General features: G+C 42.8%; 1 protein-coding gene across 1 annotated transcript in view; it reads left to right on the top strand.

Annotated features, from left to right (window-relative positions):
- Window positions 1-23938, top strand: part of LOC138480517 (uncharacterized) — a 69790-nt gene that overhangs the window by 38569 nt on the left and 7283 nt on the right. Inside the window, exons 2-4 of the mRNA XM_069612278.1 lie at window positions 22920-23027; window positions 23172-23288; window positions 23537-23695. Coding sequence (XP_069468379.1) covers window positions 22920-23027; window positions 23172-23288; window positions 23537-23695 — 384 coding nt within the window. The remainder of the gene's footprint in view (window positions 1-22919; window positions 23028-23171; window positions 23289-23536; window positions 23696-23938) is intronic.

Genomic DNA, 23938 nt, shown 5'->3' with positions numbered 1-23938 from the left:
TATTTTTAGACGTCATAAAATTGGAATTGTATTTCACTGCAAGAAATAAGAAACAGAATTTCATTCACCAAAACATGATGTGGCGATCTGTATTGCCCAATTACATACAAGGATGTTCTGATAACGTCAATCAGACCTCTGTAAATAGGGAATGAAATGAATCTGATCATGTATTTTCATTGAATTTGATAAATAGAAGGGGCGAAAGATTGAAAACCTAAACATTGTAATCCTTATTACCACGCTCAGCGGGTGCGTCAACCAATCACATTGTTCAAAACCCAGGCGGATTCCAGCAATCGAAGCCCGAGTTCTGAAAAACCTGAGCAGAAGAGGCACCTGCTGGTGATCTTCCCACTCGCTCCGTGCTCTACCCATCTCAGTTGCCCCGCCAACCCCACCCAACCCTGCCAACCCACACTCACCTGTGCAGCGCCTCATCTCACCAGTCGACACCAATGGCTGCCATGAAAATGGAAATGTGGCTCCACACAGGGCCCCACCCACTTTTCCATGGCAGCCATGTCAGGTGAGGCTGCCTTTGCATTAATCAATGGGTCGCCTGCTAGACACGACCTGTTGATTCATACATATATATGGCTGTTCGCTTCCTGAGTGTTAACCTTGCGGTGCTAGTAGCAATAAGCAGCCGTTCTTGGGACGTCACTGGTTAGTAACGACGCTGGGGTCATCTGTTAAGACCCTCCCTTTGCTCTGGCCTATAACTTGGGCCCTGGGCCAGTACTTCACAATGAAGCCGTCCAGAGTAGTTGCGTATTGCTATACTAACAGTGGACTGAATATTGGGCAAGTGAAAAGTAGATCATTGAGGGCACTAAGATTTAGTCCAAATACTAGTGCATGCATATGTCACTGGCTGGTGAAATTACTAATTAATCTGATCAAATTAATTTGAAAGATTTTTTTTAAAAATATATATTACTTTTCATAATAGCTAGTCATATTTCATTAGGAAAACTATTTTATGTGCACTGCTGACACAGATTATCAAACAGTGCTAGCCAAAATTACAAATGTGCATTTGTGGCTCCCACTTCTAACTCTCTGTGAAGCCTGGTGAGAATCACAAGCCCTCTGTAACATGTCCACTACTGGATGAAGGAAATGTACCTCTTCTTCTATAGTGCAAAGCATGCATATGGTGATCAAGAAGTTGTGGAGCACACAGCCCTATTAATAATTCACCCACCAAACCTAAACGCATGTGACCATGTCAAAGGGCTACATTGACCTGGCAAGTGAGTTTGTCCTTGCCCTGATCTCCTCACTCTGCATGGTCTGTGGCAATGCCTAGTGGCTACTTTGATGGGCCAGGGAACCCTTAGCAACCTGATAGAAAAGCTGGGCATAGCCTGTGGCCAAGCTCACTGACCGCCGGTAATGGCTGGTCCTTCAGCCCTGACACAGGACCCCCTGATCTCCTGTTGAGCCAACTAGGCATGGCATCTGGACCTGGGCAGGGACCAGTGGGACAGGTCCTCTCCAGGTACCACACTTTTACAGGATAGGTCCTTTGGTCTCGTCATGAGAATCTTTGAAAGGGCCTGACACGTCCAGTGGCTACTTTGGACATGCAATGCCCTTCGAACATGCCCCAGGCCACACCAGTCCCCCCAAGGGTCCACTTAACCACCCTTTCAAGTCTATATGAAACTTGTCATGGCCTTCAGCGGAGGCCAGTGGTTACTTTTCTGAGGAAATGGCTTTCAGACATGATATGGCCTTGGCAAGCATTCCAAAGGGGCTACAGGTCCAGGGAATCTTTTGCTGCCAATGGCTATGCAAAGGCCAGTGCTCATGGCACTGGTGGGTGCACAAGGTGGCACTAGCTCCGCAACGCAGTCTGCATGTTCGAGCTTGGTGCATTTCTTTGTGTTGTTACTCAAAAAAAGATTAAACAAGCCATTCACTTTTTTTTCGTCTTGGGATTCATGTGAAATGTATACAACCATATGCATTTTTGTAATTATGTATATTTTTGGCTCCTAAAGTCCAGCTCAAGGTTTGGCTACATGGATGTAATTTGTGCAATCATGAACAGCACATGGCGTTGGGGGAGATATGTTTGTTTTGCACGGGTGTTTTCTTTAGAAGTCATAACTGAGAAATAGTTTTATTTCTGGCTCTGCAATGCTAGCATTCTTTTTAAAAAGTTGGCACACCAAATTGGATTTTTGCCTTTCACTGAATATATTTGCGTTTTTAATGATCTACAGTATCCTAGCACAAGTTGCTACTGGGCATGTACTGGACCATTAATCCATGTACCATCGATTCTTTGATTGGGGCAAGGAATTCTGCCCTTCCAAAAGCACTGCCTTGCTACTCGACCACCAGTTGGGCTATTTGGGCCATGGCCAGTAGCAATTTTGATTGTGGCGGCAGCCACAACCAGGTGCCTATTTAAATTGGTGCAGGTCCTTTGATCCTGCTCTGGGAACCCTGAGACACCCAGATTACCCACTGCCCTTCCCACCTTCCACAGACAACGCATAATGACCTTAGTTTCTTTTCTGTGATCTTTGGAATGACCCAGTGGGTCGAAAAGGCATGACCTGTGTAGCCTTCCTTAGGGGTTACTGTGTTTGGAAAATGTTGTTGGGTCATGAGGGAGTCACCTTCCCGCATTTCGATGGGTCGATCCCGGATGACCTGTGACAATGCCCTATGGCTAATTTTATCCAGGAAAGACATTTCTCCATCCCAGGCAATCCCAAGGAACCTGTTTGCAGCAATGGTCATGGCCTGCAACCATGCCCCTAGGGATCTTTGACTGAGCAGTGCATTCAGCACTGACCCAGGAAACGCTTGAGCAAAGCAATGGCACTGGACGTGGCCTGTGGGCATACTGACCTACTAATATGTATGTTGCATGACCTTATGGCTCTGCACCAGAAACATTTGAAGACCAAACAGAACCACTGGGCATGCCCAGTGATTACTTTGACAGTGGCAGGGTCTTTGGTTCTTCCCCATGTGACAGTCTCTACTTCTCCTGTCCCCTCCCATGCCCTCTGCATGGCGCTAGCTTCTCACTTCATTTCAAAAACTCAGGACATCCTGTCCTCACTCTCCTCCTATCACCTCCCCCCTCTATTCCCTGCTCTTCCTCTGGCCTTTCTGCAGCCACCCCTCCTCCCTCCTTTTCCGCCTTTCCCCTTTTCTCTGCTGACGAGGTTTCCAGACAAGTCCGATCTATGAAAGTCTTGTCAAAACAGGTTCACCCCTGTTCCTCCAAAACTATCAAGGACCACATCGACTCCCTGGCTCCTGCCCTGGCTGACATCTGCAATCACTCCTTCACCTCTGGAGTCTTCCCATCCCCCCTTAAGCACCCACTTGTGCACCCCCTTCTTAAGAAACCCTCTATCGACCCCTCATGCCCGGCTAAGTATCGCCCAGTCTCCATCACTCCCTTCCTGGGCAAGCTCCTGGAGAAACTGGCCATCTCCAAGCTTAATCTCCATGCTGAATCTGTTAGTTGTCTTCATGTACATCAGTCTGGCTTCAAAGCTGCCAGAAGCACGGAAACTGCTCTCCTGAACATCCATGAAAACCTGCTCTCCAACCTTGACTCTAACACTCCGTGTGTTCTCATTTTGCTTTATCTCTCTTCTGCCTTTGATACTGTCAACCATGCCATCCTGCTCAACCGTCTCCGTGATGACCTGGGTATCACTGGTCAGGCTCTGGCGTGGCTGATCTCGTTCCTCTCCAATTGACCCTCCCAGATCCAACTGGGGTCCTTCCTCTCTGACATCTTTTTCTCTACCTGTGGTGTCCCCCAGGGATCTAACCTCTCTCCCTGGCTGATCAACCAATATCTGGCACTCCTTGCCCACCGCATCGCTGCTCTCTGCCCCAACTTTCAGTGCTATGTGGATGACACCCAGCTCATTTTCAGGCTACCCTCAGCCTCTCCTTCCCTCATGTCTGACTGTCTGCCTGCTATCCAGGAATGGTGTGCCGCCAATGACCTCTGCCTTAATGCCAGTAAGACTGAAATTCTACTCATCGGCACACCCACTCCCTCCTTCCCTGCAGCTCTCTGGCCGGCCTCTCTTGGCCCTCTTCCTGCTCCAACCTCCTTCTCTCCTCACATATCTGACGTCTCTAAGAAGTCCCACTACCAGCTGCACCTCCTCAGAGGTATTCTCCCTTTCCTCTCCTTCCCCCAGAAGCTCACTGTCTCCAGAGCCCTGGTTCTCTCTAAGCTGGACTACTGTAAGAACCTCTATCTAAATCTGCCTGCCTCTTCTCTCCGCCCTCTGCAACTCATCCAGAACAGGACTGCAAGACTTGTCCTTGGCCTCAAGCCCAGGGACCGTATCTCTCCAGGACTGAAATCTTTGCACTGGCTCCCAGTGGCTGCGAGGATTAAGTTCAAAACCCTCTGCATTGTCCACAAGGCCTTCTGGGGCCTGGGGCCAAAATACCTTCAACTCTCTCTTCCTAAATATCTTCCTTCTCAAGCTCTTCGCTCATCCGCCTCCAACTCCCTCAGGGTCAGCCACTTCTCCAAGCAACGAGTTGGGGGTAGGGCTCTCTCTCTGCGGAAGGGGCTTCCCTCTGGAACAGCCTTCCTGCCTCCCTGAAACTTGATGAGAACCATCTCTGATTCCGGAAGCACCTCAAAACCTTCCTCTTTGCTTCTGCTGAATCTCCCTCTCTCTCCTGCTAAATTCCAGACTGAAACTGCACTGAATCTGCAACTGGGCCACTCTCACTGACCCCGGTCCCTGGCCCAGCCACTCTCCCCTGCACTGCCTCTTTGGCAACCCCTGCACTGCGGGACTGTCTCTGTATCCCTACAGCCCCCTTCCCAGCACTTGTCTACACTTACCTTGCACTTGCCACCAGCTGGCCCTTATTATTTATCTTGTTATTCTACTACCCCTGTACTGCACTTCCCCTCTCCCTTTCCCCTTGCACTTTCCCTTCCCCTCTTCCCATGCACTTGCGCAATCTGATTGACACCTGGCCTAGTAAGATCGTTGTCCCCCCTCCCTGCCTTGTTGCGCCTTGAAACACTTGTGTATAGGCGCGTTACAAATGTCATATCATATCATATCATTCTTATCCAGAGCAAGGAATGTTGACCTACCCTATGAACTTGGGAGTCAATGGGCATGGGCTGCAGCCATTCACAGTGGCTATTTTGAGTAAGGATGGGCATTCAGACACTCCCCAAGACCCAGCAACCCAACTGCCGAAGTAGCTACTGGATCCTTGGTACACTGGCCATTGCCACACCTTTCCCAGGGCATGTACATTGACAATACCACAGGCCCCACAAAGCCACCCATAGTGGCATTTAGTCGTGGACTTTGGCCAGATCCAGTGTCCATCTGAATACCATTGCAGCTCTGTGTGTCACTGACTATGGATTGAGACTACTTCCAGTGGCCACTTAGCTGGGAGCCTAGATTTAGCATGCTCTAGGCCCCAACAAGTCAGTTAAATTAGTATCTGTGCCTGGCATGGGACTGGGCCATGTGACCATTGTGGACCTGCAAACCACTGATCATCACTTTGTTTGGTCTTCAGGATAGTTGTATCTGCTGGACAAAGACCCAAGCTTGATCTTTGAGTCCAAGGCAGATTGAGGGCAGGGACGAGGCCAGATCCTGTCCCATGGGTTGGCGTGTACACTGACACAAACTCGTCTGTGAGCTCTGTCAATAAACTAGTTATTAATTTAACAATTTGGGCTCATGCCACACCCGTATGCCACATCCCTAGAAAATTCCTTTTTTATGTGCCTATGTTAGAAGCTGTTATATAACAGAATAAGCAGGGCCGAAAAAAAGCCAAAAACATCAATGGTGGCCGCCTGAAAAATGCTCTACCCCGTTAACCACGGTGCCCAATCTGGTTGCCCCTTTCTTGGTCAGTGGATCCAAATGCAGTACCCCTGGCAGAATCTTCAGTAGACAATCATGCATTCTGTTATGTATGTGAGGGTTCTTGTACTATATTCTATACTGGGCGAACATAGGTGATTGATTTGGGAACTTTTAAAAAATACGACTGGGCAGATTTTAGTCAAAGCACAAAAGATTGTTAGTTAGATTAGCCGCAAAGTTCTCGCAAAGGTTTTACCCAAATCTGTCAAGTGGTGCAGGCTGTAATTGTTATGACATTTTGATTGCTGGAAAAAGATGGGAAGCTTGCCCAACATACCCCAATACTCCAACCACAAAGATGTCAGACTATACTGTGCTGATAATCTCTAGTAATGATGAAACATGCATGCAGTTGTCTGCATCCCTGACAGCTGTCCGTCTTGGGTTGAAAACGCTATGTATAAAATGTATTGCCCTATAAGACAAAGGCAATATTTCTGGAGTGAAAGACTTGCAGATACTTTTCATACCCATACCTGTACACTCACAATGCATTGCTCATGTGTCAATGACTGAAGGTGAACTTCCAGTGATGGCAGTGATATGCTGAGTGTGATGTAGTTGATATATATATATATATATATATATATATATATATATATATATATATATATACATTAAAGGGCGGGGGTCGCCACCCTATATTTAAGGAGATTCGGCCTCCCATAGGAACCTTAAAACATTCCATTGTTATGTTGTTAATAGCTTTTGATTCGAGTAACGGATTTGGCCGAAATTCTGCACGAGCCCCCCCCCCCCCCCAGACTGCAAAGTTTGGTAAAGATTTGGTAAACAATAAAAAAGTTAAGAATAACAAAGAAAAAAAAAATGCTGCCTACTTCCTATTCATTTTCCCATGCCATGGACAAACAAAGTCAATATTCACTGGAACACACCGTCCAAACCTCTGAACAGATTTGGACCAGGTCTGAAACAACTTAGGCATGAAGCATTTACTGGAGGCCGTTTGTGGTTTGGGGTTATTCCGTGCAGTAGTTTATTAAATATTTGATGGAGAAAAGGGGACCCTTTCTCCAAAATAGATAGATTTTTCTCTGATAAATTGCCCTAACTGGGTGTTTTAGGAAATGAAACAGCCGCCATCTTGCTTTTTCTCATGATGAGAGAGATAGGCGCAGCTATAGCCGAGGATATCTTAAAATGAAACGCTGGAAAACAGCCAGTTGTGGGTCAGAAAACTTGAAAATTCCATCAGTCTAGCAGTGAGAGGTGGCTAGACGGCACCAAGTGAAAGTTGGGTGTTGGAGGGAGTCTATGGACTGAGATTGCAACACAAAGTGTTTCTGTAACCTTGGCTACATCCACAAAGAGCTGACATCTGAAAACAACCTGTTTCACAGAAACAGCACGTGTTGTGGGTGAAATGGAGGGCGACAGAGGACGTGCAGCGCACATCTGGGGAGTGGGGGAGCTGGCACGGATGAGAAGGGCACTTGGTGTCGGTTTGTGGGGGCAAGAAAGCATTTTCCTTTTCAGCCGTTTTTCCGATATTCACAGCTATAAGAACTACATATAACCAGTGTTATCTGCTGTCCATACATGAAATGACTACCGATAGTCAACAGAGTCAGTAGTTCTCTATCCGCTACTATAGACAAAACTTTTTTTTTTAAATAGCAATCTTTTACAGCACAAGTGACATCAGTGGTAAGAAATCACTGGCCTTGGCCAGTGACATAATAGCCATCCAGGTCTCCCATCCATGTAGTAATCAGGACCAACCCTGCTTTGCTTCAAAGTGAGGAAAGGGCCAGCACCCGCAGGTCAAGTTGCCTAATACATGTGCCTAAATTAAACGACCACTTAGAGCAACATGGCCTGAGGGTACTGTCCCCTTCTTCGCTTCCACTAAGAATACACACAGCATCCACATTTATTTATAAACTGTGCTACTGTCAGTCCTTAAAACCTTTGCACACATAGACCATTTCCTCTGCCTTTTGATGAATTGCATTCTGGTATTTGTAGTCTCCCTGTCAAGATGGTGGGAATAATGCCACAATTGTACACATTTTGCCTAACGTAGTTTTATAAGGATTGATTTATTTGAGTGTCACTATGGTACCTGTGCTTTTCAAGTTATCTTTATAAAGCAGAGTACTGTTGAAAACCAGACATGGGGGTGAGGAGGGCAAATGATGAGAGGGTAAGTCATGCGTATTTGCCCACGATGTGGCAAGAAATTTTGAAATCTTGAACACTGGTGCAATTATTTTCCCTGATTGAGGCTGCTTTTCAGGGTACAAGTAATGGACACATGTGGGTGGACAGCATAACTTTGTTTCATTGGGTGGACACAACCTCCTGGGTTTGTATGAGGTTTACAAGCATGATCAAGTATTTTGCTACCACTATTTTGTTCAGTTGTCATGTTTCCAGTACAGACACTTACCCACAAGACCACAAGGACTTGTTTCGTTTTGGGATTTTGATTTCCAGGGAATATTTCATGACAGATTGCTGTATTTAAATGGTGAACATCTTTTATACTTTGGCAGCATAGATGGTCATTTTATTTTACCATTTCCGTGCTGCTTAAATGCAGTTAGCTGGAGTTGTGTAGTGTGTTACTACAGTCCCCAAGAAACCGAACATAAAACAAGGGGCTTGTAGCATGCTGCTTACAAAAAGTGTGTGATACTCTGCAAATAATTTAATATCACTGCACATTGCCTAAAACGTTGTGAGTTCTCAAAGCCTGCCATCTTTTTATACCGAACAATACCACTATTGAAAACAGGTCAAAATCAGTTTGTGATTCATGAACGTCCTTGAGTTATGGGTTGCAAGATTTTTTTTTATATAGCGTGGCCGTGCCCACTGACCATGGAATAACAATAACAAAGCCCTTGAAATTAAAGGAAATTAACTTTAATTGCAGGGACATTAAAGTGAGCAATACATTGTAACAAAGCCTTTGAAATTCAAGAACAAACTTTAGTTGCAGGGATGTTATGCCATAGAATTTAATGCAACAAAACAACTGAAATTCAGCTAAATCTACCTTCACCTTGCGCTCCCAGTTGCAAAGTCTATGATCACAATTATTTAATCACAGATGACCTCACAGATAACATCACTGGCAACATCACTAATGACATCTATGACATCACTGATTGCATCACTGATGACATCGCTAATAGCATCATATATGAATTCAATGATTATTTACTCTACATATTTGCCCATATTTAGACCACCCTACGTTTCTACAAATGTCATATTAGCATTTTAGAATAGTTCATAACAATGAGTGCATTGTTTAAAACAATAAACAGCTACACATGTCTCATATCACTACTTGTGTAGCTTTCCTTTCCAGTACTTTGGTAAAAGATGATATCTGAATTAAAGATAGTACACTGCTTAGAATGTTCCTGTTTGTGCAAAATATGTCTAAGTCATGTTCACTATAATATAATCTGTATATACTAGTATTTTTCGTGGGGTTGTTATGTCATTCTGCGCTTACCTCTTAGTAAATAATATACTGGGACTGTCGCTTAGAGGGATGTTTTACAGAATCCCCATCCCTTAATTCAAAAACATTATACACCTTATCACCCCGGAACTGCGCATGTTCACCTTGGTTTCAATTATTTGACTTGATTTTGGTAATTGTACACCAAAAAAGATTGATTATTTATTCAATTGACCCTAGGTGGACACTCTTTAAGAACAGGCTATTATGGCATATATACAGTTGTGCATTTAAGATATCAGTAATGTAAATGATCATGCCCATATCATTGTAATATATTGTCATGCAAATAAATAGTGGTGAGTTACCATTTAAGTATCATACTTGCCTCCCAACACAAACATCATGAAACAAACATTAAATCAAAATTCAACATTAATTCTTCCAAGGACATAGTGTGCCAAACAGATCAATTTAGACAAAAAAAGAAAAGTTTTGTTGGCATGGGGATGGTTGGTACAGAGAGAGAGACAAGAGGTGCACAAATTCCATTCGATACAAAAAGGCATTTTTGTATAGCATATAGTACCTGTGTTGGCTTCACTTTATTCGTGCTGTGCACGTAATGTCACACGTTCATTACAGCCATTTTGCTGTTGTTTGTCACCCTCGGCTAATGTTACCGTTAGCTAATTTGTAGGAAATGCTGTTCTATAGCTAAACATTTCAGAGCGGTTGTTGCACATGTTTATTCAAATGTGTGTTATCCACATGGTATAGTAACCATGGACATATCACCTGCATGCTGGTTAGTCAATTCTACATTTTGGTGTCATTTTCCCATGGTTTTAATACATGTTACGAGCCACATATTCTTATCATATTACTGCCCCACGTATGTGTAAAAGTTAATTATTATTATTATTTTTTAATATGTTTGCTGTGATTAATCAACCTCTCAATTTCAGTTTACATACAACCATATGACATATTACAATAAATTCAATATGAAAGCATTTTCATGATTCATATTTAAAATCGATTCAAAAACGACATTTCCAACCTCTAACATAATACAATCATAATATAACTTCAATTACACAATTTCATAAAAGGTATTAGCGTATTTACTAAACTCAAGAATCTAAAACACAAATATAATCCATAAAAAATACTCTGAAATAGATCCTGGAGTATCAGTCTTTAGAATTCAGTTTAAGAGATTCAAGAAACTACATTGTTAATTATAAAAAAATCCATATTTACCTCTTAATTTATCAAAATCAAAAATGATTATTGTGCAACAAGCACATTATGTGTATATTTCTCTACAGGTGATTCTTACCATTGCTGGCAACATTCCTTCTAGTAAACACTATTATTAGAATCCTTCCGTCTCGTTATGGACTAGTTTAGTTTCCAATAGGAATATGATCTCATTGTGCCTATCGTGCAGTGAATGGTAGTTCATACTCGGGCCATGAATAATCCAAGTTGTATGCTTTTTTCTGAGCATTGCGCAACGAATTCGAATGTTGAAATTCTTGTTTCATAAATCCAACACAATTTTCAATTATTCTGAATAGTATTCAAATTTGTATTTAGTAGCTTATGTATTGGCTATTGTTGCCCAAACAAGTAGTCACAGTTGGACAGTGTATTCCTCTACTTTCTTCCATCTTTGAGTTCTATTGTGTGAACACCTTCTGACCTGTCCTCTACTTGGTTAAGACTAAGTTGTTGCAATGTAATCCTTTTCATGAGCGCCCATACTTACTTCACTGAGGTTGTTACCTTTGTTCCTTTGCCTAATTGTCCGGGCTTCCTTCATTCAGGAGTATTGCCTTATGTCTGGTCCACACTTCATTCTAAACAATTGTTGTGTTAATCACTACTGAGAAGATAAATCATTCACATATACATGTAAGTTAATACACAATTAAAGAATTCTCATTCTTCATCATTTTTGATTACAGAGAAGAGAATTACAATACTTCTTTATCTATGGACATCAGACCACATTGGATTGTTCACATTTTAAGAATACAACCATCTCATTTTCTATTTTCAGTCCGGATTCCGAATTGCACATTTTACATATCATCTTGACCTCCATTTGCCTTAATTTCAACCCCTGTCCCCTCCTCTTTTGCCGAAGGGTAATCATTTTGAGACCAATACAATTTAGGTCCTTCTTGTCATCTATTTGATGTACGACCTGCCAATGTGCGGCCAATGGAAATTTTGGATTTTTGCGTACAATAGTCGATGTGTTCCCAAATATGGATTTTTAACTCTCTGATCGTACTGACAATGTAAATCTTCTGACATTTGCAAACAATCACATATACAAAGAACTTGGATCTACAGTTGTTCACAGCTTCAATCTTGATCTTAGTGTTTTTATGTGCGTATTTGCATATAGTACAGGTGTCCCATCTTGAGAATCCAGTTCTCGTTGGTTGTAGCCAATTCAGTATTTTGTCCATGCTTGAAGGAAAATGCAGGCTCAATTTGTTTTTTTTATGGTTGCTGACACAAGAGGGTGAATAACAGTATCAAGCTATTATGAGATATTTTCAGTAACCCAAAGTTGAATTTGAAGTGTGTCCAATAACCGCTCATTGAAAGTTGAATTTAGAAGTGTGCCCAATAGCCGCTCATTGAAAGTTGTATTTAGAAGTGTGCCCAATAGCCTCGTTGTGAAAAGTTGAATTTAGAAGTACATTTAGAAGTCGAATTTAGAAGTGCATCTCAGTGAAAGTTGAATCTAGACGTGTGCCCAATAGCCTTTCTGTGAAAGCTGAATTTAGAAGTGTGCCCAATAGCCTCTCTGTGAAGAATTGAACCTAGAAGCGTGAAATATGTGGATGGAGTGCATAAAACAACTTAGAATACACAAAACAGATCGGAGTAAATAGAGCGCAGTTGAGTGCGTGTGACGGACAGGAGTGCGTGTGACGGACAGGAGTGCATGTGACGGACAGGAGTGCATGTGACTGGCAGGAGTGCGTGTGACGGACAGGAGTGCATGCGTGGGGCAGACAGGAGTGCATGCATGGGGCAGACAGGAGTGCATGCGTGGGCAGACAGGAGTGCGCGTGGAGGACTGCAGCGCGCGAGGCGGACTGGAGTGCATGAGTGCGTCGAGCGGACCGGAGTGTGTGGAGCAGACTGGGGTGCATGGAGTGGATAGGAGTGCATGGAACGGACTGCAGCACATAGAATTGCGTGACATATATAGTATGGTTTGGAATGCAGAGAACGTTTAAAGAGCATATAACCCATCATATCACACCACCATGCTTACTCTCTCCTTTACACCACCACTCAACTAGAACACAGAGATACTATGACACCATTCAGTATAACCAGTGCTTTAAGTGGGCCGGGGCCTGCCGGGGCCGGGCCCCGCCAGTCTCCAAAAAGTGGGGCTGAGCCGGGGCCCTGCCGGGGCCCCCGGTCCCACCACGCCATGGCAGGACGCATTATCCCGCCACGGCCGCAGCCGCGACGGGAGATGCGCCCGCCAGTGTAGGACAGAAGTGCCAGCCAGCCACAGCGTCGCTGAGGCTGGCTGGCACTTCTGTCAGTCACTGTAACTTCCCTGATGACCCCCCATCTGAGGGGTCATCAGGGAAGTTACAGTTCCTTTGTTGGCCATCGCCAGGTCACTGACCCTCTTTGAACCTGCAGGCTCCATGATTTAATATGTAGATTAAATCACGGAGCCCGCGGGTTCCCAGAGGGTGAAAGACACCTTGGGCTCTGTGATCTCTGCTCAGAGCAGTGATCACTGAGCCCGAGGTGCCCGTCTCCTTTGGCAAATCTTTATAAAAGATGCCTTGAAATGTGTACGTTTCAAGCCATCTTTTATAAACGTAGAAATATTTCTACGTTTATAACAGACGGCTTGAAACGTACCCAATTCAAGGCATCTTTTATAAAGCTTTGTCGACGGACAAAACCACCTTGGGTTTTGTCCGTCCTCAACGCTTTATAAAAGATGGCTTGTACGTTTCAAGCCATCTTTTATGAACATAGAAATATGTTACAAATGTCTATGTTTATAAAAGGTGGCTTGAAAAGTACACAAACCGTAGTAAGGTAAGCACACAAGTGTGCGCAACTTACTATGGCTTGTACACTTTCAAGCCACCTTTTATAAACATAGAAATATGTAACATTGCAATGTTTATAAAAGAAGGCTTGAAAAATACACAAACCATAGTAAGGTACGCGCACAAATATATAAATGCTCTACTACATTTATATATTTGTTTGCGCACCCTACTATGTTTTGTGCACTTTTAGGTCACGCCCACAGCGGATGCCCCAAAAGAGGGCCCCCCCTCAATTTCTTACCCCACTTAAAGCACTGAGTATAACTGTTCTCATACCAATATCTGCCGCATACTCCCCATCATTCTAAGTAAACACTGATGGTTACACCCCCCCCAGCCAGGCGTTTTCCTCAGGCCTAACGCAGCCACATTAGGTCTGGATAAATCCTGCCAGAACGAACACATACTCCTGATCTCTCAACCACCACACCTACCGCTAAGAAGCAGCTATTACATGAATACCGCACCAGCTGCACACATACCGGGTGCTCACACGCACCTTTGACTCTCTCTACTCTCTCTACTGATCTGAACTTCGGTTCCCAAGGGCGTTCAACCTACCAGCGCCTTCAGACCATACCAATGGTATATAAGGCGCTATATAAATGCAAAATAACATAACATAACATATGAGAATTCTGGAGAAGACTTGGAATCTAATCAAAGTTGAATTGATAATAAGGTGAACACACACTTGGCTGATGCAATGTTAATAGATAATGTACCTCAATTAAGAAGAAAAATGGGAGAAAACATACCACCAAGCATGACAATGTATTAATCACTAGCATTCAGGTGGAGGGACAACGTAAGATTAGCACTGAACAAAGACTAAAATGTTAGAAATGGAGTGATAATGACGAAGTCATGATGACTAAAGGGAAGTAATAACCACAATTGGATTAACAAGGCAACAAATCATAGGAATCGGGATATTGGTTGAGATGACAGTCAGGCTCCATTGAAAAGCAACGTTTCCATATTGCAACAACAAAACATCAGAGAGCTTAAGAAGTAGCTTAGCAGCAATACTCTCACAGCACCAAACATTAAGGGTAGTACACTTTCTGCCATCTCAGGGCATGATGAGATAGGAGTGAACAGCACATATAGGTCTGCACCATTCTGCACCAGAGAGACCGTCATACAGTATGTATATATTCATCTATATTGATTTCATTAAAACAATATGTGTGAGCTATTCCCCAAAGTAATGTACTCACCAAACAAATGGCAAATCTGGTGAAGAAGAGAGCAACACCCACCACTGCAGCAGCCTAGTAGCAACGTTGGCCCTACATTACCCATATATTTGGCCACCACTCACCTTGGTAACACTAGCAATGTGAACAAGATAACATGGCAAATGTCTCAAGCAGTTGAAAACATATTTTATTACGAACTAGCTGATATACCCTGCATTGCACGGGCTTTCATTCCCTCACAGGTACAGGTAACTCTGCAAAGTTTGGTGCAGATTGGTGACATGGTGTGTAATTGTCTAAGGAACAAAGCTTCACCAAGCCACAAACCCACAAACAAATGTTGCCTTTTGCTAAGATCCTGCGAAAGGGGTGGGGTGTCCAAATGTCATGTAGCCAGTAATGTCCAAAAGGTCCTAACAGTTGACTGTGCAGAATGTGGTGCAGATTGGGGAAACTGTGTTTAATTGTATAAAGAACATATGTGAAGCCACAAACCCAATGCCAATTTTTCACTTTTGCTGAAATATGGGGAAAGGGGTGGGGTGGCCAGATGTCATGTAGCTAGTAATGTCCAGAGGGTCCTAACAGGTGACTGTGCACAGTTTGGTGTAGATTGTGAAGCTTTGTGGAAGTGTGTAGGGAATATACGCTTTGCAACAAACCCACAAACGCAAAACTTTTCACGTTTATAAATAGATATAAATAAATGAATACAAGCAGTTACAACTCTGCAACAAAAAAGTTAAAGCACAAGAAAAACAGTCCAGTCACACGTTACCATAACTAAAATGACATGCCATGTACAAAGGCAAACAAATGCAACAAGGGAAAGAACTATCGAAGGCCATCCTTGCAGAAGCTTTCCCTAGCCTCTTCTTGAAACACCAAATTCAGGGCCTCAATATAGTGCCGACACTTTTCCATGTCATTAAACTTTTCATTTAGTTCTTTTCCAAATACATTGAATACTGTAAAGGCGGTAGAGCTGACAGTCGAAATGGTGGCAGGCCCACCACCATGCCTGAAACTAAGCCACTTGGCTAGAGTCACTGCAGGCTGCTTACTCTTAAGAAACCGTTCCCACACTCATTTAATGGTGCATTGTCTTTCTGGCACCACTGGAAGTTCCAAAGTATGCCCCCTAATCTTCCATCTGAGAAAAGTAAACATGTACAAGTATATTTAGTATAAAGTATACAGTATATGCAATTATGCATACATATTGTTGGCACAATTCAAGACACATTTTTATTCCTCTGTTATGTAGTGTGCTTTTGGCCAGTGCTGCAAATGCGTGTTACAGTGTTATGTATATCACCTTTGGCTGGTGTTACTAACCACAATTTCATGATTTTTGCTAACATTAGCCATTTATGTGTGCATAGTTGAGCCTAATAACGCCCACTTTATTTATGATGGATAGCATAGTATATTGTATAGTTTAGAGTTAGTTTAGAGTTTAGAGGGTTAGTTTGGATTTACAGATAGTTTAGAGAGTTTAGATTTTAGATTTCAGAGTTTAGAGTTACCTTTGTATCACGTAAGTTAAAACTCATATTAGCCGCAGTTTTCACAGTTATCTTTCTTTGATTTAACTCCCCTTCAGCTACCCTCACATGCCTGGGGTTCACTTTCACAGCTTCTCATTCATGTACCTGCATGCCCAGGCTTTTAAACAGGTCTGGTTCCCAGGGGAACACATCATCCCACCGATGGATGTCCTGTGTGTGGGTGTACGTCATGCCAGCCTTCACCTCATCATAGAAACCACCTTCGATTAGAATCTCTTTCTTTCTTCAAAGTGGCATGCCTTCTATCTCACTCTCATGTGCCATGTGAATTAAAAGAGTAAAGCTTTGTGGATATCTCATTAACTGTTGTCCATGCATTTTCAGTCTATGTTCCAATAGGTATTTTACAAACCACCTATTTGAGCCATGTAATTGATTTAATCAATATGTTATTCATAATATAATTCAGAGTGCGTTTGTGGCGAGGAATGTGGTGCAGAGCGGGAACAGTCTTGGCAGTCAGACCTGCTCTTCCTGCTCTACAATAACCGAGGACTGAACGATTACCTCAGACATGATTTGCTTTGGACTGCAACATTTGCCTGAAGCCTTTGTCTTTCATGGCGCTGCCCATTTGCGTGAGCGCGTATGTGGCGATGAGTGTAGTGCAGAGTGGATGAGGTCTTGGCAGTCGGAGCTGCTCTTACTGATCTACGAGGACCGAGGATTGAAAGAATACCTCAAAAATGGTTTACTTTGGGCAACAGGATGGAAATCAACCCGTTGCCTGAAGCCTTTTTATTCACTGGCGTGTTTGTGGCGAGGAGTGTGGTGGAGAGTTGGCGGTTGGAGCTCCTCTTCGTGATCTACGATGAATGATAACTCAAAGAATACCTCAGAAATTGTTTACTTTGGGCAACAGGATGGAAATCAACCCGTTGCCTGAAGCCTTTTTATTCAATGGCGCGTTTGTGGCGAGGAGGGTGGTGCAGAGTTGGCGGTTGGAGCTGCTCTTCCTGACCTACGAGGAATGATAACTGAAAGAATACCTCAGAAATTGTTTGCTTTGGACTGCAGGATTGAAAATCCGCCCGTTGCCTGTAGCCTATTTCTTCACTGGCATTGCACATTTGCGTGAGTGTGTTTGTGCGAGGAGTGTGGTGCAGAGTGGGTACAATCTTGGCAGTCTAGGTTGCTTGGATGCTGAGACATGGGCCGCCATTGGCAGAAGCTGGGAAACTTCGAATACGAGCTCTTCAGGTGGCATAGTTGAAGACGCAGACGAGGCTTAGCGTCTGAGATTGACGGTGAGTGTATGGCTTAATTGTGTGAATAAATGAACAATCTAATGAGCAAAGCGGACCCAGGAAATGGACCACAGTCATCCAGGGATATTCTCCCGGCCTGTGAAGTGGAAAACATGTCTTCCTTTTGACCAAATGCTTCTGGCTTGCGAGAGCAAACTTGCCCTTTGTGCAAACACAACTTTCCCTGGGTTTAAATCCTCATGAACAGTGACCCTTAATCAGCTGCAGGATGTTACAACAGTGGTCTCTCCTATTGCTTCACTAGAGACCTCAAGAATGGACCACCAAGAGCTTCACTTTACACTCACTTCTACAAACATAAACAAACATATTGATGTTTTCTCCAGGGGAGGAGTGTAAGCAAGGGAGACAGTATTATCAATAATGACTTTATGGTGTCTGTGCACGATTCCGGATGTAATATGAGTGGGTTAATTCCAGAAACTTGGAAAAGGCTACAGTCCTTTCAGTAGAACCATTGACTGATTCTCAGGGTTTTATGATTAAGAACAAAATCGCAACTTCACCTTCTCGTGTGTCACTAACTACCTCTGGAGATGTATTTCATCACAACAGATTAAGAGCAACGTTATAGAGAGACCTTGTCGGCACCCTCATGAATTGTGGATGACATGTATCTTCCGTTGCCTGATTATTTTAATCAGTCCCCACTTGCTGCCTTAAACTTTTCATTGGCAAAAGTGTTCAAATTATTGATGGAAGACGTTAACGACCAGGCATCTTTACTGACAGAACTTCAAAGAAATATTTTCAATTTAGTTGTATTAAAGACGGACAACATCGATACTCCTGTGAAGTTGGACTTGCTTGGAGAAGAAATAAAAGGGCAAGTTCTTATGTAGACTGATATACAGAAAAAAATAACTTTGCTGGAGCCACATAACAGGAAGGAATGTGCTGTTGCTCTAAAGACATCAAAACGTGTATTATCTCTGTTAATTTTACAAAGGGAAGAATTGAACTAACATCAGGATGATCTGAATGCTCGAAAACATCTTTTCAAATGTGTAGAAAATAGAGTTGCAAGCGTAAAGTAATTCTCTCTGTTAGGTGTTATCTCACAAGTCACTCATCAACCTGCTCCCCCATCGCTTTTATTGGAAGTGATTTTATATAACGATACGCCTCTGTCTTTATCGTTCCTAGAGGAATGTATAAGACTTGTCTCAATAATATATGTTGAGTCGGAAGAAAACGTAGGGAGCACAGCAGTGGAGGTGGCCCTAAGTCATCTCTTGATGACATCTGAACGGCCCGCTCATTAAGACTTTGAATCGCCAGTCAGCAAAGGAAACAAGTTTGTTAAATGGATACGGACGCCCAATTGACTACTAGAAGGGCGCATAAGAAATGTACATCGAGGGTCCTGCCATATGCACCAACAAAAAATTGAAATAAAAAAGCGAGTAAAATGTATTCATTCTATCAGGAAGGAAAGCATGGTTGGTTTGTCATTGCCCGCTGAAACAGGATCACAAGCTAAACTCCTACTTTTCTAAATAATAAAAATGGTATTAAGGTAAAAAATACAGCCACTGAATATTCTGAAAAAGACAATTCGGTAGATTTGGGATTGAAAGCAGAGATTCCAGAATTTTAAGGCCAATAATGGCTATAGCAAGTAAGGCTGCCACTCAATATTCTGAAAGAATAAACTCAGCAGATTTGGAGATAGTAGCTGAGAGCTCAGCGCAAAGTATTTTAAGAACAACAATTCCTGAAGCCACGTAAGTATTGCAATTATGTTAACGAGATTAATTACAACAAGATAGAAGAAAGATAGTGTGAGCGCCATGCAATAGGTCCTGTAGCTGTACCTTCCAGTCTCAATAGAGAAATGCTCCCACAAGTAATCATTCAGCAAGGGGGAAGTAACGCTCAATTTCCACTAGTTTCATGTCAAATGCAGAGGGTAGAGGAATTGTTTGGTCTGCAATGGAAGGAGATGACATGTTATATCTTGGAATCCATGTTTCCAATAGGGGACAACATGTGTTAGAATCATTGGACCATCTTATGGATTTTACAAGATATTCCCAACTGAAATTGTTGAATTCATTTGATATTGCATGCATATATTTTTTTTTATGAAAAAAGAGTGGATATAGTGATGATAGTAGGGGGAAATGAGCCCTTTCATCAACAGTAAGCGTTGACAGCTTTCCACTCCCCCCTATGACGTAATATCCGGTCCCTAGGTCGTCTGGGACGGGATATGACATCATAGGCTTTGACCCGGAAGTTATGCCTGACTAAAATCCCAACCCGGAAGTGATGTAGGTGTGTTAAACAGGAACTTGGTCCATGTTGTGGTTGTACCACAGAGTGTTTCGTTATAGGGGGTGTTTGTCCGGTCCCCCAAAAGCCTGGAGCCTCTAGGGTGCCCCACGTGGTTTCCGGCGGATGTTCCCATATGTGGGGTGCCCTAACCAGGAAGTTGGTAAGTGTGTTTGGTATTTTATGTGAATGGGTGTATTCCATGAAGATCCGGATGTGCCCTCAGAAAGAGCCGGTAGTGGGGCCTAGGGTTTTAGAATAGTGGGGCGGCTGAAGATGATGTATATGGGGTGGGCCCTTTAGGGGTTGAGCATGCCGGGTGCATATATATACAGCGGGGGTTTGGCTTGGAGGTACAAGCCTCTCCTGAAACCCTGGGCAGCTCTGCTTAAACAGCAGCATCAGCTAGACCTGTATGTTTGGTAAGGTAATAAATAAGGCTGTAACTCTGAGTGTTGGGCATGGTTGTTTGTGTGTTTACATTTATAATAAGAAATGGGTAGGAAAACCAGAACCACTATGCTAAGATTCTAAAATAAAAATAAAAATAATAATAAATAAATCAATATAATAATATATATATTAATGTTCATAAGCACTGCTGGTGTAAGGGTGGAGTCCATATGTTTTATGAAGCAATGCTTGCATGCTTTGAAAAGCCATGCCTCTGGACTTGGGTAACAGCGTTGTTCTCTGGTCTATGTGTTGCAGTTAGGCTGTAGCTTTGCCAGGCGCTCCGTCCGAATCAAGCCGTGTTAAGAGACACGTGCGGCAGTGTTTATATATAGTTTGAGCATCTGATTTTTAACAACTGTCGAGTTTTGCATTGGCCGCTCCAGCTGTAATTTATGTCATAGGAAGTGTTTGTGTGCGCCTGAAGCAGGATGGGTAATTACTTAGATTTTCAAGAACACATGTGGTCATGAAAATCATATGTTTCCGGACTTGTGCTTAAACTCAAATCCCCACAGCCGGACGCGTGATGAAACGTATATGCCTCAGTATGCTTAGACATATCCGAAGATGGTTTCCTTGAAATATCCGGCAGTAACAGCATCCGGGTGCCCCTTATACAAGACGCACAGGATACGCGTGTTCATGAAATCCCAAGGTCAAGGCTTTAAGGGTTAACGCATGGATTTGCTACGAAGTGGTTCCGGGAGTGAAAAGCCCGCCACATTTGAGATACGTCCTATAAATATCACAGCATAGGGGAGAGAACAGCCTCTGCTGAATGCTGTTCAGGAATTAACCAGGGCTACCTCGTGTGTGTCTCCGATTTGGCTGCTAAAGTTACTGTCATGCTGTAAGTCAGTCTAAAAGTTATGTATTTATGTAGCCCCGACTGCTCCCATGTGAACGGCCGGCTAACGGCTTCTAATTAATTTATTTCTAGGAACTCTTTCCCGAACTCTCACATGGGGATGTTTAAAATATAATGAACACGTCAGGTACTATTTTTAAATAATTATTTTATGGCATGCCTGCAACTCTTTAGATTGTTTATACCACTCATTTCATTTAAATAGAAAGTGTAACTGGAAGCTACTCCCGCGCCTTCTAGTTACAATATACCATCCGTTAATGAGTCCCTGCAGTGCAGAGTAATGCAGGGCTATCCACTTATCCATGGTGCTGCACCGTATGTTTTTTTTTTTTCTTTTTGTTATAAAAAGAGGGGACGCCGTCAACCACGTGGCATACCCTTCTGTATATTTAACATTATGTTTAAAGCCATATGAGTTGGGGAGTCTAGCACCAGGGACTTCCCAACCTATGTGTCTCCTGCATATTGCCGTTTATATATTTATTAAAAGCATTGCCGCGGCTTCTGTTTTAAGCAAAATGCTTTTTTTTTATTTTTTTTTTATTTACTCAGACACATGGGGACAGCTGTGAAAACATGCCCTCATGTGTCTGATTACTGAATAATGATGGCCCTCTGTTTAAAACAAATGCCTCATATTGCCGCTGCTTCTGTTTTAAACAGAAGTCCTTCTTTATGCATTACTCAGACACACGGGGACAGCTGTGAAAACACAAGCGCAGCCCACGTTTGTCTGAATGTTGAATAATGAAGGCCCTCTGTTTAAATCAGATACCAGGGTATTCCCGTGTCTTTTTATTTATTTTTTAATTTTATTTTTTATTTGAAGCATGTGGCAACACTTATTTCATAGACAGCCCGTGGGGTCCCACGATTCTTTTGTTGGCAACGCAGACTGTCAGGGCCTGCCTATGAAATACGTGGTGCAACCTAATTAAACACTTCTCAAGGGCTGACTCACCCGGCTTTGTTAGGAAGTCCAGGTTTAAACAACCGGGACGCGGCCACTAATATAAAGGTACTACTAGCGCTTGAAAGCGTCTGTCAAGGCACTAAACTTCAGTAGCGTTTGTAGGAGAAGGGGTTTGAGTGATACGGTCCAATGAAGAACCTATTATAATTAATTTATCACAAACTAACACTATCTTAAGCTCCAAAATGCAGTATTTCTTCTGGGTGAGATTGTGCTTTCCCGCCTGCCGAAAATTAAGAAATTCTACAAAACCCTGGAGCCCCGGTAGTTTCCATTGGGAACGTGTACTTGGAAAAGAGGGATAGAGCACCAAACTATGGGACAGTCCCTGCAAACCGTGTCTTCTGGTTACCCTAATCTTTGACAGGCATCTGTTTCATAGCTATGCTATAAGGAATCACGCCTGAAAAAAAGCAGACGCTCTAATATTGTGCGTCTGATTCAATTGTGGGTATGCCTCGCTCAATGAAAGGGCGTAGCATAACCACCCAAACAGTACAGATGGCATGGTCATGCTGCCCCTTTTTTAGCCATTTATATAGGCCGTGGTTCCGTGTTGGGCGGTAGCACTGATGTCTGTAGGTTTTATCCCTGAGACCTGTTCTAATTTATAATTTCAATGCAGACCCTCAGGGGCTGTAGTTATGCAGTAATACTAGTCAAAACGGCTATACTGAGAGTCCTGACATGTCTGGACATGTCTGAGGCATAAAAAAAAAAAGTCAACATTTTATTTTTTTAAAAAAAAGTGTTTCAGTATCCAGTGGAAAACAGAGATCCAATACTTATTTATTAAATTTCTCAGCAGATGACTATGATGCGGTTAATGGCTGCTTGGAAGACGTCAATATTAATTCGGAAACCCTAATAGCGATACTACACGAGAATGGCCTTCATACTATCGATAGTTCTGGTGGGTATTGTTTCAGATTATTTGATTATTAACATAGGTCTTTGATAATTAATATTGGGTGTTAATAGCTGTAATGAGATTTTAATTTTCTCGGCATAATTATATGATAACATAGGCATTTTGTTTTATTTATCTTTTTATTAGCTGTCACACACGACCATATCTATGACGTACGAACCGTTGATGCTCAACAGCTTGAGGTTGAGGATTATGAGTCTGGAACTTTTGAGCTTGCCCGAGATGCATCGGTTTTTATAGCAGGTAATGACCTCGGGTACTTTAGGTATGATTGTTAAAAGCGTAACTGCCCTGCAAAGCCGCTATATTTATTTTTTTAAATAAGGTCCTGGGTGTCTTCCACGATTCGAACCCTTAGTGTAAAATATAATTATGCAGATGTAATACCCGTTTTAGTGTAAAATATGATTATGCATCTGGAGTAAATGCAGGGTCTGTGACACACTGATGTAGATACAGCTGTTAAATGTTTTCTTTTGGCTTTATTCTAGATCCACATTCAGGAGGTGCAGCACCATCATCAAACCGAACAATTCCCCATACCGCAGGGATCGTAACATCTGATGACACGGACAGACCCAACCCCGGAGGACCCGCACCACCAGCTAAACGCTCATTAAAAAGGAAGAAACCGACTGTGGAATCACCTTGTAAGTTTACTTCTAACCAATAAAATTAACCCTTTTTTTCCTCACAGGCGTGGCCGTTAATATTTCAGGGTGTCTTTTGTAAAACCCCATAATGGATAGCGCATGTTGTTCTACAGGATTGTTTTTACTATTTCCAACAGTTAGAGTTTTTAAGATTATAATGGTTTTGTTAACCCTTTATGTTTACTGTAGCATAAAATTGTAAATCGCTGCTTGGTCTTTAATACAATGCTAAAACCTTTT

Source organism: Ambystoma mexicanum, chromosome 5p, assembly GCF_040938575.1.
Source record: "Ambystoma mexicanum isolate Mex_15411 chromosome 5p, UKY_AmexF1_1, whole genome shotgun sequence".
NCBI classification, from domain to species: Eukaryota; Metazoa; Chordata; class Amphibia; order Caudata; family Ambystomatidae; genus Ambystoma; species Ambystoma mexicanum.
The sequence above is the reverse complement of the archived record's forward strand: the minus strand, read 5'-3'. Positions and strand labels throughout refer to the sequence as shown.